At 43.9% G+C, this 26,200-nt stretch overlaps 1 protein-coding gene across 2 annotated transcripts in view; it reads right to left on the bottom strand.

Annotated features, from left to right (window-relative positions):
• LOC117522791 (semaphorin-4G-like) overlaps nucleotides 1-24,191 on the bottom strand; it is a 75,974-nt gene extending 51,783 nt beyond the window's left edge. Inside the window, exons 1-2 of one of the 2 annotated variants that reach the window (XM_034184181.1) lie at nucleotides 23,939-24,191; nucleotides 5,649-5,942 (exon numbers count right to left, since the gene is read on the bottom strand). In XM_034184181.1, coding sequence (XP_034040072.1) covers nucleotides 5,649-5,778 — 130 coding nt within the window. In that variant the 5' untranslated portion in view covers nucleotides 5,779-5,942; nucleotides 23,939-24,191. Of the gene's footprint in view, nucleotides 1-5,648; nucleotides 5,943-6,286; nucleotides 6,403-23,938 lie in introns of those variants that run through there. The other variant, XM_034184182.1, reaches the window with a different exon arrangement.
• Between the last annotated feature and the right edge of the window lie 2,009 nt (nucleotides 24,192-26,200).

The following is a 26,200-nucleotide window of genomic DNA, read 5'->3' as shown; positions in this document are numbered from 1 at the left end:
TGGAACCATTTTTCACCTTGACTATGAACAAAATGCTGAACTGTGCAGGGAGAACAGAACACAGGTGTATGTGCATTTCACCAACTCTGTTGTGTGTTGGGGGGGGTTTGGCTGGACCAGGTTGGGTTGTTTTGCGTTTGTTTTCCTTCCCAGGTGATTTGGGGCTGTTCTCTGAGGAAAATGTGCTGCAGAAGAGTCTCTCTCCTCTGTCACGATGATTGGCTGCACCTGTTGCATTCTCGTACGGCTCTCTATCAGGACAATCCACGACACCTGTGATGTTCACGTGCAGATCTGAAGACTTCCAGCTGGTACCAATGTAGTGATGAAGAACTACATTTAAACCAGCAGTGAGTTGGATAAGATTGTCAGAGAATACGACCTTGTGACGACCCTGTGGGGATGCTGAGAGCCGTTTCAGAGTCTGACATCGCGCCTGTGAAGGAGGACGAGGGTGAGAGACAAACGTTGTCAGCACACGACAGAGGTGAATATTCTGAAAAGTTTATCCGTGAATGTAAATTGGCGTTTATACGCAGCTATAAGTAATTATTGGTGGAAATTGTTTGGCGTGTTCCTCACGGCAGTGGCGTGCAGATTAATGATCCTCCACTAGCTGTGAGCAGCAGCCTCTTTGAACTAAGTTTGAAACCAGACCTAAACGTGTAGCTGATAAGTTTGCCTCTAAACAATATTTTGTAGTAATAAGTGTTGAATAATCTCATCTCTGTTCCTCCTTCGCAGAGTACAGTCTGGGAAAGTCACCTGGGGGGGGTGTTGGCGGAACTCCTGAGTCCTGAACGTTCGGACTCCGATTGTTGAGACACTGAGAGAGCGCGCCGCCTTTTCACCTCACCAAAACTTTATTTATTTAGTATTTCATGTATAGCACAAAGGGAGAAAAAATAAATGTGTTTTCTTTTTGGAACTGCTTCTGATTATTTCAGGCTGGGTTCAGTCAGATACTGGACCGCTCCTCAATCCGCATCCTTATCCATAACAAACTCCACACAAAACTCTGCCGTTAGGTTGCTAAGAAACACAGAGATTAAAGGGATTAGGGAAGAATTTGCATAAAGAAGTCATCTCATCAGGAGAAGAGAAACAAAGGAGTTAAAGGAGGGTGAAGAAACCACATGGAAAATTTAAACTAGTGATGGAGAAAATCAATGAATGAAGGGGAAGGATATGTATGTGCTGCTGAAACAAATAGCCGATTTATCTAAGTGTCGAGTGATAAACAAATGATGCCAGGTATTTTGACAATTAATTAACTACTTAAAGCCATTTATCAAGAAAAATGTCAAAAACTATGTGGTTCCATCTTATCAAATGTGAGAATTTGCTCTTTTATTGATTTATTAGAGATAATCTGGTTTTAATGGTTTGCTGTATTTGACAAAAGCTTATTGTCAACTTGTCTAAACCAGTGATTCTCAACCGGGGTGCCACGGCACCCTATTGATCGTCAGGGGTGCCGTGGGCAATTAACAAATATCACCATTATCGGGTGTATGTGCTGTAATAGTGTGGCAGATGGTGTAATGCTCTTTTATTCCAGTAGATGGCAGCAAAGCACGCAGTACCGCTGAGCCGTGTGCCGACAAGGAGGCGTGATCGCCATTTTAATTCCGGGCAAGTTAGTGATTTGCGTGCATAGAAGTTCACTTAGTCTCGTCAAGAAACAGGTGGAATATGCCGGAAAGCTGCGCATGTTGGCAAAGTCACAAACGGAGGAACAAGGGAGACAATATTTCCTTCCATAAGTAAGTGGTTTTAGTTATTGTTGTCACTTTGTCTGTGATATTTGGATGATAAACAGCTGTATGTCTCCTTCCGTACCTGTGTCGCCCGATGACACGGATCATTAATTTCACTTATGTCTAGTTGATATTTTCCAGTGCTAGACCAATGTCTAGTTAAAATTCTTGTCGTTAGTGACTAAAAATTGTTTGACAAGACTGCGGAGTTTTTTTTTGGTTTTTTTGCACCTTAAAATAATGAGATTAATGACCCGCGCTGTGCTGCCACACACACAGAGATGTGCACACACACACACCGCTGACTTCATGAATGAAACTCGGTCAATAAAGGATAATTATGTAAAAATATAATATATATAAATATATTGTAATGGTTTTAGGAGCCGCGCTGCGTTGAACAGCAGCAGCTCAGCCGAGCAGCGTAGCTTAACAGCGCAGATCCGTGTAACTTTCAACACTAATATTTGTGAATGTGTGTGTGTCAGAGTAAGTTTAATACTTTCCTGACATAATTTAATGTAATTTAATTTTACTGGCTCGATATCCAGGACAAAATGGCATTTTAACACGTATTTTGCGAGCATTTTTCTGCGTGTGTTCAGTCACGAATCTCCATTGAAAATGCATTAACATCCGGGTACTTCATCAATATTTTGCCCGGTTAGGAGACGTTATGTCGCTGTCCATGAAGGGACATTTTCGTTTAGTGTGCAGCATTGGGATTGCGCTCTCTAGTTCTTATATACAGCTCCATGACTATAGTATACAATGTTACGTTATATCTGTACCGCACGTGTTGCTAACGCACCGTGTAGAGACAGTCGAGTTAGTGGTGCGTGACACGTGACACATGACAGTGGTGTGCCGCAGGATTTTGTAAATATAAAAAGGGTGCCGCGGCTCAAAAAAGGTTGAAAATCACTGGTCTAAACCATTTTAAAGTACTTTAAATTTGATTTAATAAATCCATTATTCAAATAATCTGGTACTAACTGGTTTTACACAGTTCTGCACTAAAGACAGGTGGGATACCTGAATATTGCGCAATGTATAACAGAAAAACTGCACCCTGTTGAGCACCATAGTGTCGTGTGAGATTGGGGTTAAGTGAAAGCACATACAGTCTTGTATAAAGTACATGAAAGTGATACTTGTGTGAAAGTATAAGTATCTTACTATAAAATTACTTTGGTAAAAGTTAAAGTCTCCTTTAAAAATATTACTTGAGTAAAAGTCTTAAAGTATCTGATATTTTCTGTACTTAAGTACCAAAAGTAAAGTTCTTATATAAAATGTACTTTAAGTAAAAGTATTCAGTAAAAGTAAAATCCAAAACGAGTGGAGAGTGAAACAGCAACATGAAAAGAAAGCCAGTGTGTAGTCTGGAGAAACCAGGAGGGGGCCTCAGCCCCTATAAAAGGCTGGATCCACCTCTGGCAGAGCAGTTGGTGTTGGTGACGGGATGAGTGAGCAACAAGTGGATGGAAATAGCAGTAAATAACGCTGCCCTTTTTTTTCTGAATATGCACATGCATGTTTCTGTTAAACAGAACAGCCAGAACAGTCATTATAGCTGCACTGTTGTGCCAAATTTAAGGAAAAGTAAAAAAAAAAATAAAAAAATAAAAAAATGCTAACGTCACCACCACCAACCACTGTGAAGCAACCAAACGCTGTGCTCTTTGCGCTCTCAAATCCAAAATCAGGCGCCACTTTTACGCACTGCTTCTCTGCGGAAATTCCAAATAATATAAATGAAACCAAACAGCCACGAAGTTTTCCCCTTAAAGTGTGTGTTAACTCCAGCAGGAGCCGATCTGTGTATGTGTATGTGTGCGCGTTTCGAGTCCAAAGCGCAGATGGCCCATTTTTCACCCTCCAATCTCCTCTTCCTCAGTGGGGGCGCGTCATCTTTTATTATTATTATTATTAGTATTATTGTTATTATATTTATTTATTGATTTATTTGCTCTTTTAAACTTGTTTTATATTAAACACTGCACTTGCTCCAGGGTTGAAAGGCGGACCCCTCCGCTGCAACTGAAGAGCACATCTTTTCCCGGTACGGCGCACTGCTGTTTTCACCTTTGCAAACAGGCATTGCCCAATAAAATTTCTTCTACTTTTTTATTGTAGTAATGAGTGATGAAGATGGTTCAGGGAAACGTATCAGAGTAAAGGTATACAGTTTACTGAGAAAACGTAGTGACGTAAAAGTGAAAGTCGCCAGACATGTAAATAATGAAGTAAAGTACAGATACCTCAAAATTCTACTTAGGTACAGTAACGAAGTATTTCTACTTTGTTACATTGCACATATGACGCAAAAATTGTACTTCCGGGGACAGCCCCATTATCATTATTCACATTAAATCTCACTAAAATTTACCGATACACCCTATCCCATTTGCCTCTTCTTCCCTTCTCCACTGGGAACCAAAAAAGAAACTGCACTTTTTGCGACTGCGTCGGTAATTGCAGCCAAAAACAGAACATGATGCTGTGTTTGTGTTGTACACTAGCAGGCTGTCCCCGGAAGTGGTCAAATCCCATGAATCACGCAGGGGTTCAAACGAGACTGCGCTGCCCCATTTTCAACAGGTACCAGTGGTCTGTGGTGCAATCACCTTGTGCTGCCATATGATAGCAGTACAGCAACAATGCACCTGACCACATCTCATTTTAAGACCAACACAAAGATGGGTGCATAAATGAATGCAAGTGCACTCACTATTAAAACAGTATGGGTGCTGGGGGTGAAAATAACAACGGTGTTCATTGGAAATCACCAATGACACTTGCACTGCCCTGTGTGATGCATTGCGCTGGATGGAAGATAGGGCCTGAAGTGATGCAGTTTTTTGTTTGTTTGTTTGTTTGTTTTACTATTTTCCAACATTTTCAAAAACAAACAATAAATGAAAATGGGCATCACTCCTTCAAGGCCCAATAGCCTGTTGATCAGCAGGATGTCTGTATTATGTTAAAAACAAATAAAAAAAATAAAAAAAAATCCTGAATACACATTTGTCTCAAACTCTATGTAACACAACAACATTTCAGCGAAATCCATTCACAAATCAAGATACACCAGTTAAACGCAGCCCACCACCAATATACACGACTTACACAGTGGAGGTAATAATAATCAAGGTGAAATGGTTGATGACTATAAATTACTTGTGAAAGTTGTGTGGTTGGGGGAGGATAAATAGACTCATGAGGTGGCAGAGAAGACAAGTTGTGTAGGAGGATATATTTGCAGAAATTGAGATAAGATGAGCAAAGAGCTATTGAGAAAATGAGAAGATCATCAGAGAGATAGATACCTGCTCAGAATTAGTTTAATAACCAAATTCTGGAAGAAGCCGCAGAGTGGAACACTAAGAAAATTCCCATTCCCATTCAGTCTGTTTGCAGGAACCAAAGTCCAGGATCAGATATCAGTGCCACAGAAGGAGACACACTCACACCAAGGTAAACACGCACACACACAGGTTTAAAGAGAAAATACTGTATATGACAGTTGTGTGCCTACTATAACAGTTGTCATGGTTACAGTGCTTCTCGGCTACATACAGTGGTGTGAGCCTGGCAGGATGCTCTGCAGGGATGCAAGTGTAAAAGCACTTCATTCATCTGCTGTCTCTGAACAAGTGATAATATTTCTCAAGAAAGATGCCAGCTATCACACTCCAGTGACTAAACTGCACTCAGATTTGGTGTATAAAACAAACACATTTTGCTTCCTCCTGCAGAAATTAGTGAGGCAGGAATGATCAGAATCCTGAATGTAAAACATTTCACTTTGGAAACACCAACACAGGAACATGTTGCACCTCAAAGAGTTCCGCAAACTGATCTGAAACAAAACCTTCCGCTTACCGCTGCTCAATACAGTGATGCGTGGAGTCACATCTAGGTCCAGGGGTGTCCTGAAGGGGTAGCCACCCGCCGCACATGCAGAGCAGATCAGCAGCAAGAGCCGCAGCGCCGACAATCGAGCTGGATGCATCTCCGCCGAGCATCTAATGTGACACAGACTCCCAGCAACAGAGTGTGCGTGCACACAGAGGCTTTCACACAGACATGTTCACCTCTTCACGTACAATCCCGCGGGCACGCGGGCACACCAGCAGGAGAGTGCTTTCACTGTGCAGTCGAGAGAACGGAATGAACCTGAAAGAGAAGATACAAAAAACACTGTGCATGTGGGCTCTGGTGCTTCAAAAGTCTGTAAGAGTTCAAACGTAAAAAAAAAAAAAAAGCACTGACGTCAACAATGACACAAAACAGAGATACAAAATGCACAAAAATATCTGAACACAAGATTAACTCTGTTAAAGCAACACTGTCACACAATCTGGGTGGTGCCAAACGCTTGACTGAAAATATCATTAACCAAACAGAGGGTCACACAGAGCAGCGTACAGGTGTCTCCAACAAAACACCTGAGGATTGCACGATAATACGAAGCACAGAGCCGCATCGATAAGGTGTGCAACCAAAAAAACCTTACATACCTGAGAGGACTCAAATCCAAAAAATAAAAGATCGGAAAGATTGTGAAATATGGTCATCGCTAAGACACGTGTGTTGCAGTGTGAATGCAAATGTGGTTCCTGTGGTATGAGACCCCTTTTGGGGGAAAAGAAAGAGAGAGAGACAGAGAGAGAGAGAGAGAGAGAGAGAGAGAGAGAGAGAGAGCGATGAGAAGGAAGGGGTGGGAAAAGATAGTGTGTAGGAGGAGGGTCAGTGTTATATAATTATATACAGACGTGCACACACACTGTGCACACACACTGGTGCATCACTGACCTTGTGCCATTTTATAAGAAGAATGGTGACATCTCTCATTCATTCTCCCTTTGTAAAACTCTCTCAGAGACTTTTCTTGTCTTTAAAAATGTTTTCCCACTTCTAGTGTTAACACTCCCAATTGACAAAGTGACTAAACCTACCACAAGCAAACATGCACGAGTGTAACAAGTGCAGAAAAATGAAATTATTCAGCACAAGTACACTTTTACAAAGTCTCAGCAGTCCATCAGGGCCAACTCCATGACAACAACTTGGACGTTGCATAATGCTGCACGCAAACACCTGCAGTAGTATGCAGGTGTGGATAAGAACCAGTGCTGAAAACAATGACTATGTGTTTACATGCCGTTAATATTCGGGAAAAGGTCAATATTCCGGTTTCTGAATCATTAGGAATAACCCGTTTACATGCTTAAGCAGACAGAGTTACTCCTGTATACATGGTCATTGGTATCATTTGGAATATCCCCATCTAAACAGTGACGCACGTCTTCCACCGGTGCTTGATTTAGTCTGGCGTTCGTGCAAATGCTGCTTCGCGTAACTTTCAGCTACCTTCTTGTAAATGTCGCTATCTCGGTACTTTCTACCATCAATAAAAGACATTATATTCATGTCTTTCATGATACTAATGAAGTACTCTGTTTCCTCCTCGCTCCAAAAGTGTGGTGCTGTGCTGCCATGCCTGGATTTCCCCATGCTTGTTTACCTCTGCTTCTGTGGTGTCCGGTGGGTTGCGCGCGCCGCATACAAGTAGTTGCCGTACTCAAAAGACCAAGATTCATTGCGGATACACCAGTGTTAATTTAACACTGGTGATTTTACTGTGTAGGACATGCGCATGCAGAGATATGATATTTGGGTTAGAAAAGGAGTAACCCAGGGGTCATATTCGGAGTTTTAAAAACCGGAATATGAGCATATTCGGGGTTTTGTGGGTGTTTACATGGCCGTGCACAACCAGGTTATTGCTATTATCATATACCTATAAATGATACGCCAATATGATTGGATAAAACACTAAAGAATAAATAGCAATACACCCTTTTCACGGACGGGTAATATTTTTCATACCACCCGAGTAAATAGCCAATCCGGACAGCGGAGTGGCGCCACGACGAAGAGGCGCGGTCAGAGGAACTGTGAAATGCTGATGAGTCTGTTGTGTGGGCCGCTGAAGAGGAGGTACTGCTGGCCCACCACCACCAGAGGGCGCCCTGCCTGGAGTGCGGGCTCCAGGCACCAGAGGGCGCTGCCGCCGACGAAGGCTGTCAGGCTGACAGCTGTCACCCATTACTAGACACAGCTGACTGCACTCAGGACGGAGTATATCAGCAGGACAGCGTCTCCACCTCAGTGCCGAGATATCGCCTTGAGATTAAGGTAACCTACTCTGCTAGTATATATTTTGAGGACTCTGATAAACCTTGCTAAACTATTTCAGGACAGCTGATTACAGAAAGCACCTTGCTTGGATAAGTACTCACCTTCCTGCTTCATTATTTCAAGAGGTGGAGGCGGCTTCTCCCCTCTCCGTCTACTGGGTGCTGTCGCACCCATACCTGTGTGTTTGTGCTCTTTCCCGCCAGCAGTACCGGATCCGACGAGCGAAGGCAGTGGCCACCTGGGAATTCGGGACTTGGCGGTTCCAGTACTCCTGGTTTTCGGTGGCAGAGGAAATCTGGGTGGTTCCGGTTCGACGGGGACGGACGTCTCCTACCTTCGAGCCTGCCCACACAACACCAGCAGATTTCGACTTACAACTCCAAAGTATTAATTGTTGTATTGGTTGTGCCCTGTTCACAACAGTAAAACTTGTTATTCACCTTTCTCTATTGTCCGTTCATTGCGCCCCCTGTTGTGGGTCCGTGTACCTACACTTTCACAACAGGATATCTCGGCCAGCGTCATGGATCCCGAGGGGCGTCAACCGGCTGTTGACCGGCCAATGGAAGAACAGGGCGCAGCGGCGGCTTCGGGAGGGGTAATCGGTGAGTTGCAGCGGATCCTCACCGCTTTCACCACTCGGATCGATTTTATGACCGAGCAGCACGTTCTCCTAAACCGCAGGGTGGAGGCTCTCGCCGCACAAATGGAAGCGCGCCCTCCGGGCGCCGCTGCGGCTCTCCCTCCCGAGGACCCTGCGTGTGAGAATGACGTTCCACTGGTTGTTCAACGGCCCCTTCCTCCGTCCCCTGAAGCATACATAAGCCCTCCAGAACCGTACGACGGCTGTGTGGAGACGTGCGCGGACTTCCTTATGCAATGTTCGCTCGTCTTCGCTCAGCGTCCCGTGATGTACGCAGCTGATGCTAGCAGGGTAGCTTATGTGATAAATCTGCTTCGCGGGGAGGCACGCGCTTGGGCTACAGCGCTCTGGGAACAGAGCTCACGGCTCCTTCAGTCATACGACGGGTTTGTACGGGAGCTCAGAACGGTGTTCGATCATCCCAACAGAGGAGAGTCCGCTTCAACCGCATTACTGTCCATACGACAGGGACGTCGGAGCGCAGCTGCCTATGCAGTCGCCTTCCGCATCGCGGGCAGCGAGATCCGGCTGGAATAGCACTGCCCTCCGCGCTGCCTTTGTAAATGGATTGTCTCTGGTCCTAAAAGAGCACCTGGTGGCTAAAGACGAACCGCGGGATTTAGACGGGCTCATTGATCTGGTCATACGGCTTGACAACCGGTTAGAGGAACGTCGCCGGGAGCGAGGCGAAGGGCGTGGCCAGGCACGGGTCGTCCCTCTCCCTTCCGGGTCCAATCGAGTTCCGCCGTCCCCACGCTCCTCTGTTCCGGCGCTCCGTGCGCTTACGGCTCCCCCTGCTGACGAAGCTATGGACACGAGCAGGGCAACATTTAGGGCACCTGAAGCACAAAGGAGGCGGGCCCACGGAGCTTGTTATGTTTGTGGCTCGAGTGAGCATATGGCAAACGATTGCCCCGAGCGGTTAAACTCCAACGCCCGCCCCTAGAGACTGGGCCAGGGGTGGGCCAAAACATGCACGTGGGACACACCCACATTGCTACACGACTCCCAGTCACGATCCTATATGAGGATTCAACCCTGAAAGCCCCAGCACTGGTGGACACGGGCTCTGAGGGGAATCTGCTTGACAGCAGATGGGCCAGGGAGATAGGGCTCCCTCTGGTGGCTCTTACCTCGCCTGTGCAGGTTCGGGCACTAGATGGCTCCCTACTCCCACCAATCACGCACAAGACACCTCCAGTAACTCTGGTGGTGTCAGGCAACCACCGGGAGGTGATCGAGTTCTTCGTGACTCAGGCCACCTCCCGTGTGGTTTTGGGTTTTCCCTGGATGCTAAAGCACAATCCCCGGATTGATTGGCCGTCCGGGGTAGTGGTACAGTGGAGCGAAACCTGCCATCGGGAGTGTCTCGGTTCCTCGGTTCCTCCTGGCTCCCAAGCTAAGGAGGAGGTCCGAGTCCCGCCCAATCTGAAGGCGGTGCCAGCGGAGTACCATGACCTCGCTGACGTGTTCAGCAAGGATCTGGCCCTCACGCTACCTCCCCACCGCCCGTATGATTGTGCCATTGATTTGGTTCCAGGCAGTGAGTTTCCGTCCAGTAGGCTGTACAACCTCTCACGGCCGGAACGCGAATCCATGGAGACCTACATCCGGGACTCTTTAGCTGCCGGGTTGATCCGGAATTCCACCTCACCGATGGGCGCAGGTTTCTTTTTTGTGGGTAAAAAGGATGGCGGACTTCGTCCATGCATTGATTATAGGGGGTTGAACGAGATCACGGTTCGCAATCGATACCCGTTGCCCTTGTTGGATTCGGTGTTCACCCCCCTGCATGGAGCCAAGATGTTCACCAAGCTGGATCTTAGGAATGCGTATCATTTGGTTCGGATTCGGAAGGGAGACGAATGGAAGACGGCATTCAACACCCCCTTAGGTCATTTTGAGTACCTGGTCATGCCGTTCGGTCTCACTAATGCTCCCGCGACCTTCCAAGCGTTGGTAAACGATGTCTTGCGGGACTTCCTGCACCGGTTTGTCTTCGTATATCTAGACGATATACTCATCTTTTCCCCGGATCCTGAGACTCATGTCCGGCATGTCCGTCAGGTCCTGCAGCGGTTGTTGGAGAACCGTCTGTTTGTGAAGGGCGAGAAGTGTGAGTTCCACCGCACTTCTTTGTCCTTCCTGGGGTTTATCATCTCCTCTGACTCCGTCGCCCCGGATCCGGCCAAGGTTGCGGCGGTGAGAGATTGGCCCCAACCCACTAGCCGTAGGAAGCTGCAACAGTTCCTCGGCTTCGCTAATTTCTACAGGAGGTTCATCAAGGGCTACAGTCAGGTAGTTAGCCCCCTGACAGCCCTGACCTCTCCAAAAGTTCCCTTCACCTGGTCGGACCGGTGCGAGGCCGCGTTCAAGGAGTTGAAACGGCGCTTCTCGTCTGCACCAGTTCTGGTGCAGCCCGATCCTAGCCGCCAGTTAGTGGTTGAAGTGGATGCCTCGGACTCAGGGATAGGAGCGGTGCTCTCCCAGAGCGGGAAGACCGATAAGGTCCTTCACCCGTGTGCCTATTTTTCTCGCAGGTTGACCCCCGCTGAACGGAATTATGACGTCGGCAATCGGGAACTCCTTGCTGTGAAAGAGGCCCTCGAAGAGTGGAGACATCTGTTGGAGGGAACAGCCGTGCCATTCACGGTTTTCACTGACCATCGGAACCTGGAGTACATCAGGACCGCTAAGCGTCTGAACCCCAGGCAAGCCCGCTGGTCATTGTTCTTTGGCCGTTTTGACTTCCGGATTACCTACCGCCCCGGGACCAAGAACCAGCGATCGGATGCATTGTCCCGGGTGCACGAAGAGGAGGTCAGAACGGAACCGTCGGATCCCCCGGATCCCATCATCCCGGAGTCCGCTATCGTGGCCGCCCTCACCTGGGACGTGGAGAAGACCGTCCGGGAGGCCCTGACCCGTGTCCCGGACCCCGGAAACGGACCAAAGAACAAACTATACGTCCCACCAGAGGCCAGGGCCGCAGTCCTAGACTTCTGTCACGGTTCTAAGCTCTCCTGTCACCCAGGGGTGCGAAGGACCGTGGCAGTCGTCCGGCAACGCTTCTGGTGGGCATCCCTGGAGACCGACGTCCGGGACTACGTCCAGGCTTGTACCACCTGTGCCAGGGGCAAGGCCAATCATCAGAATACCTCAGGGCAGCTACAGCCACTGCCCGTGCCTCATCGCCCCTGGTCCCACATCGGCCTGGACTTCGTCACGGGTCTCCCCGCCGTCCCAGGGAAAAAACCGTCGTCTTCACGATAGTGGACCGTTTCTCCAAGGCGGCCCACTTCGTGGCCCTCCCGAAGCTCCCTACGGCCCAGGAGACAGCGGACCTCCTGGTCCACCACGTCGTCCGTCTGCATGGCATACCATCAGACATCGTCTCCGATCGCGGTCCCCAGTTCACCTCACATGTCTGGAGGAGCTTCTGCCGGGAACTGGGGGCCTCGGTCAGCCTTTCGTCCGGGTACCACCCCCAGACCAACGGGCAAGCAGAGCGGGCCAACCAAGAACTGGAGCAGACACTACGCTGTGTGACAGCCGCGCACCCGACGGCCTGGAGTACCCACCTGGCCTGGATCGAGTACGCCCACAACAGCCAAGTGTCATCAGCCACCGGCCTCTCCCCGTTTGAGGTGTGCTTGGGGTATCAGCCCCCCTTGTTTCCGGTGGTCGAGGGAGAGGTCGGTGTGCCCTCGGTCCAGGCCCACCTACGGAAGTGCCGTCGGGTGTGGCGTGCTGCCCGCTCTGCTTTGTTGAAGGCCCGGACGAGGGCGAAGAAACATGCAGACCGGCGGCGGGCCCCGGCCCCCACGTACCGTCCTGGGCAGGCAGTGTGGTTGTCCACCAAGGACATTCCCCTTCAAGTGGACTCCCCCAAGCTCCAAGAACGGTACATCGGTCCCTTCAAGGTTGTCAAAGTCATCAATCCCGCCGCAGTGAGGCTTCAGCTTCCGGCCTCACTGCGGATCCACCCAGTATTCCACGTCTCCCGGATAAAGCCCCATCACACCTCACCCCTCTGCACCCCGGGTCCGGCACCACCTCCTGCCCGGATCATCGACGGGGAACCGGCTTGGACCGTGCGCCGGCTCCTTGATGTCCGTCGAATGGGCCGGGGTTTTCAGTACCTGGTGGACTGGGAGGGGTACGGCCCCGAGGAGCGCTCCTGGGTGAAGAAGGGCTTCATCCTGGACCCGGCCCTCCTGGCCGACTTCTACCGACGCCATCCGGACAAGCCCGGCCGTGCGCCAGGAGGCGCCCGTTGAGGGGGGGGTCCTGTTGTGTGGGCCGCTGAAGAGGAGGTACTGCTGGCCCACCACCACCAGAGGGCGCTCTGCCTGGAGTGCGGGCTCCAGGCACCAGAGGGCGCTGCCGCCGACGAAGGCTGTCAGGCTGACAGCTGTCACCCATTACTAGACACAGCTGACTGCACTCAGGACGGAGTATATCAGCAGGACAGCGTCTCCACCTCAGTGCCGAGATATCGCCTTGAGATTAAGGTAACCTACTCTGCTAGTATATATTTTGAGGACTCTGATAAACCTTGCTAAACTATTTCAGGACAGCTGATTACAGAAAGCACCTTGCTTGGATAAGTACTCACCTTCCTGCTTCATTATTTCAAGAGGTGGAGGCGGCTTCTCCCCTCTCCGTCTACTGGGTGCTGTCGCACCCATACCTGTGTGTTTGTGCTCTTTCCCGCCAGCAGTACCGGATCCGACGAGCGAAGGCAGTGGCCACCTGGGAATTCGGGACTTGGCGGTTCCAGTACTCCTGGTTTTCGGTGGCAGAGGAAATCTGGGTGGTTCCGGTTCGACGGGGACGGACGTCTCCTACCTTCGAGCCTGCCCACACAACACCAGCAGATTTCGACTTACAACTCCAAAGTATTAATTGTTGTATTGGTTGTGCCCTGTTCACAACAGTAAAACTTGTTATTCACCTTTCTCTATTGTCCGTTCATTGCGCCCCCTGTTGTGGGTCCGTGTACCTACACTTTCACAACAGAGTCACTATTAATAATTTCTTACGTGTCCAAATTCGTAGGTTGATCGTTAAAATTAAATGTGTTAGTTCTAAAAGCCATCATAATTATTTATAGGAAAAGTTCTATTTTTTTCTACTAAGGTTTGAACTTTGAATGTTTACACAGGAGAGAAAAGTGAGAAAATGTTAATGCCTGTTTGAGAAAAGTGTATAAAGTGTGTCATGAGGGGTTTTACAGCCTTAAAACATCTATAATAATTGTAAAAAATAACGCTGACTACTTCGCAGATTTCGCCTATTGCGGGTTATTTTTAGAACGTAACTCCCGCGATAAACGAGGGACCACTGTATATGATAAAATCGTTATCAAGTTGTTCACCAATGAATATGGCTTTTTACACCCTTCAGAAAACCATACAACATTTATCATTTATAGATATATGATAAACCATAAGACCATAAGAAAACCATACACCCTGAGGCCTCAGGGTGTATGGTTTTCTTCAGGGTGTATAAAGCCATATTCACTGGTGAACAACTTGATAACTGATAATATTCCGGTTATGAAAGGGTTACTGGCTGCATGTAAACGTAGTCAATAACCATGTGGTAACACAGAGACATAACCAAAACAGGAGCTGTCATTTTTTTTTTTTTTTTATTGAATGACCATAAATGTCCACACTGTTGGTTTTGTCTTTTAACTTAATTTGTCAGTTCGCTTATTTATTAGCAATTTATTCAACAAATGTTATTTTAATGAAATGTGATAAAATAACTCCTAATGAGTCAAATTAATTTTATTTAATGGCATCATATGACAATAAACATTATTGCAGGATGTTGTACATAGACAGCAGGTCTCAACTTCTATAATTTATCATTTGAAGAGACCCAGCATTCTACAATGGTAGTGCGACAAAAAATGTCACTTTTAATAGGACCAGCCTGTTTGGGGGGTGCCACCTGCTGTGACCGGCTGAGTTAAGAAAGAGAAACCTGCTTTGATTTAGTGATTCTCCACATGCATAATTTAATTATGCTCTCTTTAGTGGCCCAAAACAAGACAATCTTCACTCTTTAGTGAGTGCTGTTCTGGTTTGGCTGTTTGCAGGATTACTAATCATTGTTAAGAAATGAAAATAATTTCTTCCCCAAAATCTGGGTGAAATTATTGGGTGTTGTTTCAGAGGAAAAACATGTGACACTTTGTTCATAGGAGACTTGACTTCGACTCGCAGATGACTTGAGAATGACTTCGTCCTACCTCTGATGCTTAGTGTTGACTTTGGTGGGAGTTAATTCCCAACATACAAAATCGTGTTCCATTACATCACAAGTTGAAAGAAAGTTATTTAAATTATTTTTCTATTATTTCTATTTTATTATTATTATTATTATGTTAATTGATGTTCAGCTGGATCAAATAGAAACCTGAGGTCTCTGAGTAACTTTACACAAAGCTCTGTTCTATAGTGTCAATGGTTATTGAGCAACAAAAGGGTATTTCATCAGTGTCAAATGTCACAATCACTTCTCTGGGCTTCATGTCACTCTATTGATTAGTGAAAAACATTGCTTCCTGTCAGAAAAAATGTTCAGCTGAAACAAATAGAAATTTGGGATCTCTGACTAATTTAAGGCCAAATCTCCTCTCTTGTTTCGTCAGTGGTTACTGAGATGTGAGTACTCAATGATTTTTGTCATTTTCACTGTTTTCTTAGTCACACCAGTTTCAAACAAATCCTTCCATATATAAATATATATGTACACAGAAACACATTCATCTTCAACTGCTTTACTAAGATTAGGTCACGGGGGCTGGAGCCTATCCCAAAAGTCACAGGGTATGAGGCAGGGTACAACCTGGACAGGATGACAGTCTATCACAGGACCATATATAGACAAACAAACAAACACATTCAAGCCCGCATGCACACCTATGGTCTATTTACAGTTGGCAATTCACCTAACCTGAAAGCACACACAAAGAGGCAGAATATTATGTACTATATTACAGAAGTGGGAACAAGTCACCATCATGAATCAGCAAGTCGAAGTCCCAAGTCAAGACTCAAGTCATAATGACCACCAAGTATTTGACAGCTGACTTGAGACTTGATTTGGGACTTGCAGATTGATGACTTGAGAATGACCTGACAGTGACTTACTCCCACCTCTGCTATAATACATCCCCCTTTTTCTTTTCATTGGAATACAGTATGTGTCAGGGAATTTAGAACCTAATGTGCAGTGCCAATAAAAACAAATAAAAACAAAAGGTCATGCATGCCACACTACCAATCACCCAGAGTTTGATAAGAGAGCCAGATCTGTTGGAAGATGTATGTGCTCTCATGAGTGCTGCTCTAGTCTCTCATCTATGTGCCATTGCTTTTCACTAATAGACTGACATGAAACCCAGAGAACTGAGATATGCGGTCCATTACATTGACCCTGTGATAGTCAATGTGATGTCATCGGGGTATACTCATTAGCATTTTGAAAATCCTTGCTTCTTTATGCCTCAAGGAAGTTACAATACCTAATATTTGGTAATCAACTGCAAAGGACTATATACTGTACTGTAAAAACAGTTACATCATCTTGTTGCTTTGAAATAGTTAATTTATGTGAACATAAAATGCTGTTGTTGAAACTATCGCTTAAGTGCCATGACACCTTTGCATATGGCTTTCATATAAAGAACACTGTTAACAATGTGGAGTATTTTATCAAGAATTTTATCTGTGTAATCTTGTCCTGAATCATTTAATGGCCTAACAGACGTATGACTACACAGCTGCCTAGACCTTTGGGGTTTTTTTGCAATAGAAACTTAATTACAATTTCTTCAATCCTCACCATGTTTGATGTTGTCAAAAACTTTCAAGATGGTCTCCAGTGCCATCTAGTTGATATTTTTATGAATATCCTTGCCAAAATAAAGTGTGTATGGAAGCATGTGAGCAGTGACAGTTACACTGTTTGAAATGCATAGAAAGATTTACATACATAAATGGAGCATAAATAAGGTTTCAGTGGCCACCAGGAACCTGCAACAACCTCCATTAATCACATGCAAATAAGTCCTACTTCACAAGTACCTTCCTGAACAAGACCAGAAATGTCCAACCATTATTACTATTAAAACTAAAATACAGAAGAATAATTGCAAATTATGATGTTAAAAGATATCAAATTGTCCTGAAATAGGAGGTTCACTGGTCATCATCTGTCTCAACTAGAATTCACTCGATCTCTCACTCCACTAAGCCGATGCATGGCCAGCTAATCACAGGAAAATAGACCAACTCTACATAAATTTTACATGAATCTACTAACTGCTGTGGTATGAATTTAAAACACTGGCTATAATGTGAGCACTTTTATGTTCTCACTAATGCAAATTATATGCAAGTATGCAGTGACAGAGAGCAAGCATGCCAAACCACCAATGTGATCATTTTAGTAGACATTGGCCACATACATTGGCTGTGTTCAAATTCAGGGGCGGTATCCTTTTAAGGCTGTACCACACAAAGATTTAGCCTTTGGAGACAGCAGAGGCCGAGGCAAACCATTCTAAAATGAGACAGTCTAAACCACACAGCATTTTGCTATTGTGTCATTAGATTTTCCCACCCGTACCCCACATATGACAAGCTAGTGTAAAGGGCGTAACTTGTAGTTTAGTAATTATTTATCAATACTTATTTATAGTTTACTTTTGAACATTAATTCAATTTAATTCAATTTATTCAATTTAAGTGGGGCCAAATCACAACAAAAGCTGCCTCAAGGCACCTCACACAAAACTCCAAATTAAAATGAGTGAGTAAATTAAAAGATTCAAATGCACAATTAAAAGATAGAAGTAAAAGAATAAAACAGATAAAAAAATAAAAGCTATTCATAAGAAAGGGAGGAAAAATACATTTTTAGTCTTGACTTAAAAATGTCCATGGAATCTGATTGCCTCACGGTCGCAGAGTGTTCCATAGAGCGGGTGCCCGATACGAGACATCTCTTTGACCCGCTGACTTCTTCTTCACCTATGGAACACACAGTAGTCCAGCATCCTGCGACCATAAAACTCAGGTTGGTATGTAGGGTTTTGCTCCATATGTACTTCTTTGCAATTGTACATATGGAGCACAACATTGTGTTTTGGTTTGTTTGTTTTTTTAATTAATCAATCATTTTGCCTTAAAAAATGACACACTGACTCAATGGGAGTGTTTGGGCCACAGAGGTTGTAGCCTTTGTTTTTTTTTTGTTGTTTTTTTTTGGGGGGGGGGGGGCTGCATTCATATGCCACATTCCAGGTAGTCTTTAAAATGGGACAGCTTCATTGCACCACATTTTACACGGTCAAAAACATGCAGCCTTAGAAGGATGCAGCCCCTGAATTGGGACACAGCCATTTGCAGCAATGTGAACTTTTTACATTTGAACAGCTCTACTTTGCTCCGATGATAATAAATATATAATGTGCAAACCAATTATTTCAGTCAGACATGTCGGGATGTGCAGCCTGTTCTAGAGCCTGTCAGGTGCTATAAAGGTGTGCCAGATGCCCCCCAGCCTTGTCTAAAAGCCTGTTTTAATGGTGGCAGTGCACGGAGGAGCTTTTTAGCTTCATGACTCATTCTGCTCACTTATGAACTCCAGATTGATTTAAAATTACTCAAACTGGCTCTCTGGGCTCATATCCCTTCAGAGCCAACAGTCAGAGGCAGCAACAAAGCAGCCAAGGTAAAATTCTTCCTCCTGATCTGCACCAAGGGCTGAGAACTCCCTTAATACAGACAATCTATATGGTTAATTACCCGTCAACACTTTGTGAAAATGTAAGAAGGTGAGATGTAGAGCAGAAAATGGGGAGAGGGCAGAGGAAATCACTCTTCTTCTGATGACCCAGCCTTTCTAATCTATCCTCCACTGCATCATGCTGCCAACTGTTAGTCCCACGACAATCACTCAAAAAAATGCATTTTATCAAGAAATACAAAGCGTCTGTAAACCTGCCTGAATAGGAGATTGGAGCACTGCAGTGCCGGCTCCATCTACACACAACAGTAGTCTCTACGGGCTGTGAACTCGATTTCTGAGCTGGATACATGTCTGCGTGACAAACAGCAGAAGAGACAGTCAAAGTCTGTCTCCCAGTTGGAGCACAGCTTTAAGAAGTCTCTTGTTTTACAGACAAAAGGAAGCTAACTGAGCTCAACTGTATTTGTTTCCAGTGGGTCTACTGTAACACTCTACTTTGTACTCGTTAACACTGTACTCTTCACACTGGAGTTACTCTGATGGGAAGAAAAAAGAGACAGCTGTGCAGCTGCAGTACTGTTGGGGTTCTAATAAATACAAGGTCTGTTAGAAAAGTATCCGACCTTTTTATTTTTTGCAAAAACCTGAGGGATTTGAATCACGTGTGCTTGCATGAGCAAACCTTGAACCTTTGTGCGCATGCGTGAATTTTTTCACGTCTGTCGATTGCGTCATTTGCTTGTAAGCAGCCTTTGGTGTGAGGATGGGTGTAGTCTCTCTTTGGATTTTCCTTGCAAGGAAAATGACGGAACAACTGGAGCAGTGCAAAATTTTGCCAGAAACTGGGCGACAGCCAGGTGGAAACCATTCGGATTATTCAGACGGCTTTCAGTGATGATGCTATGGGCATCACACAGATTAAGGAGCGGTACATCCGGTTTAAAGACAGATGCACAACGGTGGAGAGCGAGTCACGCTCCGGTCGGCCATCACCACGCTGAAATGACCAGATCATTTCCAAAGTGAATGCTGTGGTGATGCGGGACCGTCGTGTGACTATCCGAGAAATTGTGGAAGAGGTGGACATCAGCACTTTTTTGGCACATTCCACTGTGACAGAAGATTTGGCCATGAAAAGAGTGGCGGCGAAATTCATGCCGATGGCTTCGGCACAAAGCTGCTGACGGAGCAAAACAGGACATGCTGGACTCCGAAAAATGATGCCCACCTCTTCTACCATTCGGAAGATTCAGACGGCTTTCGGTGGCTTTTCAGTCATGTGACTATCCGAGAAATTGTGGAAGAGGTGGGCATGTCACAGCATGTCCTGTGAGGCTTCAACACGGTGGCACTTTTGCTCCGTCAGCAGCTTTGTGCCGAAGCCATCGGCATGAATTTCGCTGCAACTCTTTTCGTGACCAAATCTTCTGTCACAGTGGAATGGGCCGAAAAAGTGCTGATGTCCACCTCTTTCGCAATTTCTCGGATAGTCACACAACGGCCCCGCATCACCACAGCGTTCACTATGAAATGATCTGGTCATTTCAGCATGTTGATGGCCGACCGGAGCGTGACTCGCTCTCCACCGTTGTGCGGCCGTCTTTAAACCGGATTACCGCTCCTTAATCTGTGTGATGCCCATAGGATTGTCACCGAAAGCCGTCTGAATAATCCAAATGGTTTCCACCTGGCTGTCGCCCAGTTTCTGGCAAAATTTGATGCAGTCGCGCTGCTCCAGTTGTTCCGCCATTTTCCTTGCAAAGAAAATCCGACTACACCCATCCTCACACAAAGGCTGCTTACAAACAAATGACGCAATCGACAGGTGTGAAAAAATTCACGCATGCGCACGAAGGTTCAAGGTTGGCTCATGCAAGCACACGTGATTCAAATCCATCAGGTTTTTGCAAAAAATAAAAAGGTCGGATACTTTTCTAACAGACCTCATATAGATATTTTCAATTCAGAGCTTAACACTGTGTTGTTTACAATGAATGAACAACATGAATAACCCAACCGCACATTACCACATTCATTACACCACAGAACTGCCCCCAGGTCCTGGACGGCAACCACCCAGGCAGACAACTAATCCATCCCCACTTCTTGATAGTAACCATCTGTCTGACACAGCCAGGTGAAATGTGGGTATCATCTTGGCTTTCTTCAGCCATTAGCGTCCTCAACACTGAGACACCTACAAGCTGTATAATGCCCAGAGAAATGTGTCACATGGCCAAAACGCTGTAGCTGACAGTGTCTCACAATGCAAATGATACTCCTCAGCCAAGTCTCTCTAAGTAACCGCTTGTCTGACACAAAATTATTTCAGCAGTGGTAGCTATCAGGTTTGACGGACAGAAATGTCAGGACACAATTGCATGACTCAACACAGTAACTCTGGTTGGTAAAAACATTTACTGAAGGATTCAGCGGGGTCCGGTACACAGCAAGGCAGTCAAAGATGAGCAAAGAGATCCAAAACATCAGGCATAAGGCGTGGTCGGTACAAACAGGCAGGTGGTCAAAACACAACATGGTAGCAGGACTTGAAAACATAAAACAAAGAGCTAGAAGCGAAAGCACAAGGCCCAACGATCTGGCAGGGAACTAGTGCAAACACTGGAGCTTAAATACACCCGGGTGATAAGCTACAGATTAGAAACAGGTGTGTGGAAAGGTCCAGAACAGGGTGCGGCCCAGACAGAGTGTGACACCCACCATCAAGCACCAAGAGAGATGGACAAGAGAGATAGGGACAGACAAAGCCAAAGCAGGAAAAAAAAACAGCAAGAGAAATCACACACTGAAACAACAAGCAAAACTAAACTAAACTAAACTAAACAGACAAAACATGATATAACAAGTCCAGATTATGACAGTACCCAACGATCCTCCAAGACAATGAGCCATTACCTTAGGCCACTGGTTGGTGACCATACAATAAGAGAGAAAGACATCAGCATTGCCAAACAGCTCTATCTAGTGTAACAGACTTTCTGATGCTTTGATTTTATTTATCATTGTGATGCATGGGGTTTAATTTTGGCATATCTGTGTTGCCGTACAATGGGAGGTGCGAGGTGACGTGCCCCCACCTGCGTGTGTGCGATTTTTGCAGGAACGCGGAATAAGGGAGTCAGCCGTTTTGCTGCACCCAAACAGTCTTTGGTTTTCCCGTGTTTTTAATATTTATCCCACTACTGCAACCGACGTAACCGAGCCGATGAGAGTTGCAGGCGTGATAAATATTAAAAACACAGGACTGCACTCTCTGGCAGCCACTTAAAGTAAATATTCTTGATCTCCATGGAATTTCCTCACAACAGTCCAAAATCATTTATCCCCTGTCTGTTTGAAATGGAGGCAATGCCACACAATACTCAGATTAGATCTACATTGCACCCTCTGCTGAATGCAAGCTAGGCAACAGTTTGAATTATGTTGATACTGGAGATCAAAAATATATTTTCCTATTATAAAATCAAATATTGTGCTATTGTAAGCATCAATTTGTTTTACCACCCCTAAAGTGTATGTTCATAGAAACTCTGCTGGTAACAGCAAAACATGAGCCTAAAACTGCGTGTCATCAGGTTCAGTGATATTTGTCAGTGAAGTCCTTGTCTGGACTATGATCTCTGAGACAAAACGACTAAGCCAATCTTCACTTTTTGACTAAACCAATTTTCACTTGATGTGTCACACAGCAACTGGTATCTTTTTTCATTTGAATAAAACTTGTAGTTTCTTAGAGAATTGACAGTGTAGCATTTTTAAGATAAGTAATGGTTAAATATCTATGGTGTATACAAATTTTTAATAACCTTTAAATTTTAAGGTGGCTACACTGAATTGTTGTAAAGGTGATTAATATGTATACAATGACTTTAATGCACACAAAGCGCTCTCACTCAAGCTTAGTCACAGCTCGTGATTAGATCACAGATACAAAGAAGAGAATCAGGCTGGTTATCAGTCTGAAATTGATCAATCATTAGTAATTAATTGGCTCTTTGATTTATCCTAGTCAGTGTTGCTTGAGTAGCATCATGCCGTCTGTTTTGTTGCACATGCTTTTGAGCAAATCTCTCTGTTGATGTCAGAACAATATCAGGTACCAACAATATTTATATGGCAGTAGCATAGTAAATTGGCACAGGAACACGTGGCACTGAGCATGGGCTGGATTTAACCAAGCAAAGCCAATTTTACACACATAAATGATGTCAAGTATGAGGATAAAAATATGCTATGACAATATTCTCCAAAAATTGTATGACAATATCTATTCTGATACAGAAAAAAAATGGATTGTATACTAAAAATCAAATTATTAAAGACATTCTGAACTGAAACAAAGAGAAAACCACTTGATAATATAAAATGCATTCCCACATGTCTGACCGTAATTTGTAATCAAGTCCTACTACAACTTGAGTTCTTGGCATTAAGCACAAAGGATTTAGTTCCACACCCAGAATCAAAATACTATGAGTATGTCAAACTGTTTGTCCTGTGTCATGTATCAGTCTGTACGCTGAGCTGACTATATCATTGTACTCCTGTGAAATCTACTTTAATATTCTATGTAAAACTGACTTGCTAACTATTAACTGTTCATAATAACTCAGTACTAGATAGGTTGAGATATCAAGAGATATATAATTTACCGACTAACTAGAATCACATCATTCACTCTTAAAGTATGGAAATTTAATGATGATTAATTTTTTTTAAAGTCAATCGTTTTGAACAAGTTATAATTTAAGGCATGAGTCAAATCATCAGTGGGTCAAAAAAAAAAAAAACCCTAAAAAAGAAAAACTGATTTGAAATGTATTTCCTAACATCCCCAATAAAATCAATTAGCTTTTTTTTAAAGAAAGAAACTAATCAATTATCAAGCTACAAACGTCATTATTATAATTTATTTTATAAATTTGAAAAAGATCATTTGATCAATAAATGGGATGATGATACATTGAAAAATGAGCTCTGGGCAACCTAAAATAACTGCATCAATTGCTAACACAATTAATACAAGTAATATTTTGCAGTTCCTTGTAAAAACTTAACATATTTGTGTGTTACCAATTAAAGCCAGTTTTTAAGGTTGAGCCCAAAAAATCTCTTTTTTCAGTATAAAACAAATCATATATTGTAAAAATAAAAAGTCGCTATACATTTATTTTCATTATTGCTGTAGTGCACCATATAAAGATCTATGACTTGTCTAAGCACTTGAAGTGTAGAAACGTGATATTCTGAGCATTAGTTGAGCATGATCTTATTTTGCATAAATTTTCCATACTGTGATATATTCATAAGGAAACAGATTAATAGGCATAATAGCCACTGGCCAACCTTACTTGAGAAATAATCGCACCATAAACATGTACCATATAAACACCACAAAAAATACTGAAAACTGTAAATCTGTGTGATTATTAATATATATCGTACAGAAACATTATACTGTGATATAATTTTTGAATTTAGCTATAAGCACTATTGCGTCTTTTTGTGTGGAGCGTGAGTCTAATACCTGAGTCACTTGGAAAGAAGAGTTGGTGTGTGAGTTTGAGATATTCCAGTTGGACTTTGGATGCCTGTGACACAAACACGGAGCCTCCTTCACGATCCGTCACAGGTGGGCCGCCCTCCCACGACGCTCCTCCTCGCTATATCTCCACAAACACAAACTCCTTTCCTTACCAGCACAGCACTATTTAATAAAGACACGGTTTGTGATTTATTGTGGCACTTTCTTCGGCTGTGTCGCCATGAGCTTCTGTCTGCAGTTCGGAGCCAAAATGCACAAAAAAACAAACTGTAAACCTGTGGCATTTCGTGCTCTAAAGTGGTGTCGCGCTGACACCTAGTGTTTACAAAGGGCATTACATGGAATCAGGTGAAAAGATGGACGCATTAGGAAAAAGTTTTTTTTTAAACAATGTTTTTTTTCGCAGTACTATTAATATAATAGTAATAGTAATATTAATATAATATAGGTCGAAACAATTACAGGACTTACCACTTATTTATGTTTGTAATGTTTGGAAAACAAATTAATGACTTAACTTTAACTCTTGCTCAAAGTACAGACCAAATGACCTGATATGAGCCATAAAATAAATAAATGAATGAATTCACGCATTCCCATGCCCTCACACCCCATATTTTGAATTTACTTCAGTATTTTAATTATTATTTATTCAAAAATAAAGCAGCGCTTTTATTTCCTTTTCTTTTTCTATTGCAATTTAGAGTCAGCATTTGTAACAAATTTGACCTTCAGTATAGATAGTATTTCTGTACTCTCCATTGAAAAATTTGCTTTCTTTTTCATGTGTATAATCATAAATATCATAGCAGCTGGAAGTGTTCACGCCATCCCCGCTCAGGTGGGAACAACCCTGCTCAATTTGGTCTGCTTGAGGTTTCTTCCTGTTATTCAAAATCATTGAGGGAGTTTTTCCTTACCACCGTCATCAGTGTATGGTGGTAAGACTTAAATGCTAACCAGTGACAGAAGATGACGACTGCTTGTTTGGTACTTCATTTCTTTGGAGGATCCTCGAATATCACTGGAATGACTGTGTCAAATGCGGAGTTGTTTTGGGGGCATCACTAAGAAGTCTGTCTGTCGTCACTGTGTTTGCGCATAGGTGTGGACGTAACTCACTGAGGGGACTTTTATTTTCATTTGGTGGTGTTTAAGTAAACTGAATAGCCTGGGCAGTAGACCCAGGGTTGGTACCTATTGAAAACGAAAGACATCATTTTATGGCTGCTTGTCTCCAGATCCTTAAGTAAAGATTATTTATTTATTATTTTCATTTTAAACAAATTTATTGATATGATATATCCATGCACTCTAAACCTGAATATTCAAATTAATTAAAAAGTTTAAGTACTGTAAACTCAAAGTTTACTTACTTAAATATTTCAAGTTTGTGTGACATGGTCTTGCATTTTGAGTAAATTAAACTCTGAATTTTTGATTGACTTGAACTAATTGTATATGAAGTAAGCAAAAATTCAAAGTTTAACTTAAGCACAACTTAAAAGAATTAAGTAATTATATATGAAAATATTTGAGGTGCATAGTGAACACTTTAGCAAGGGTGGTGGCCAAGTGGTTAGTGTGCTTGGTTTTGGTGCAGAAGGTTCCTGGTTCAAACCCCACCCCTATCACATTTCTCTCTGTAATGTGCATCAGGAAGGCCATCTGGTGTAAAACTTGTCAGCTCAACATGGTGACCCTGAGTGAAAAGCAAGAGAGCAGCTGAAGGGAGTTACATCCACTTAATGAACACTTTAATTTAATTGTAATCATGAGGTACAAGTAGCATATAATCAAAAATTTTAAGTTCTGGGAACAAGTGACTTTAAGTTTATGAACTCAAAAATATTGTGGTGACTGATTACCTCAGTATTTTTGAGTTCTGCTAACTTGTTTGGGTTTACAGTGTGGAGTGGAGGTTTTTCATTTTCAATAAATTTGGATCTTATCCACAAAGGACCTCCTACACAATGAAATGACACTTACTGGGAGAAATTCTGGCTCCGTCAGACTCACACATTTCTGCAGATACTCATATCCAAAGAGCAATCACACACACAGGATTTAAATGGAGTTTTGGTGATTGAATTGTGGAACCAATAATCAGAATGTAGCTTTGACCTTTACCTGATGAGCTGCAGTCTCCAGATCATCACATCACTCATTAAATGAAAAAGGTTCATGGCAGTGTGGTGCAGAAATCAATGAGAGCTATTTTTGTAAAAGAAAACAAGAGCAGCT

This window comes from Thalassophryne amazonica, chromosome 13 (genome assembly GCF_902500255.1).
Source record: "Thalassophryne amazonica chromosome 13, fThaAma1.1, whole genome shotgun sequence".
NCBI classification, from domain to species: Eukaryota; Metazoa; Chordata; class Actinopteri; order Batrachoidiformes; family Batrachoididae; genus Thalassophryne; species Thalassophryne amazonica.
This window is presented reverse-complemented; position numbering and strand designations above follow the sequence as displayed.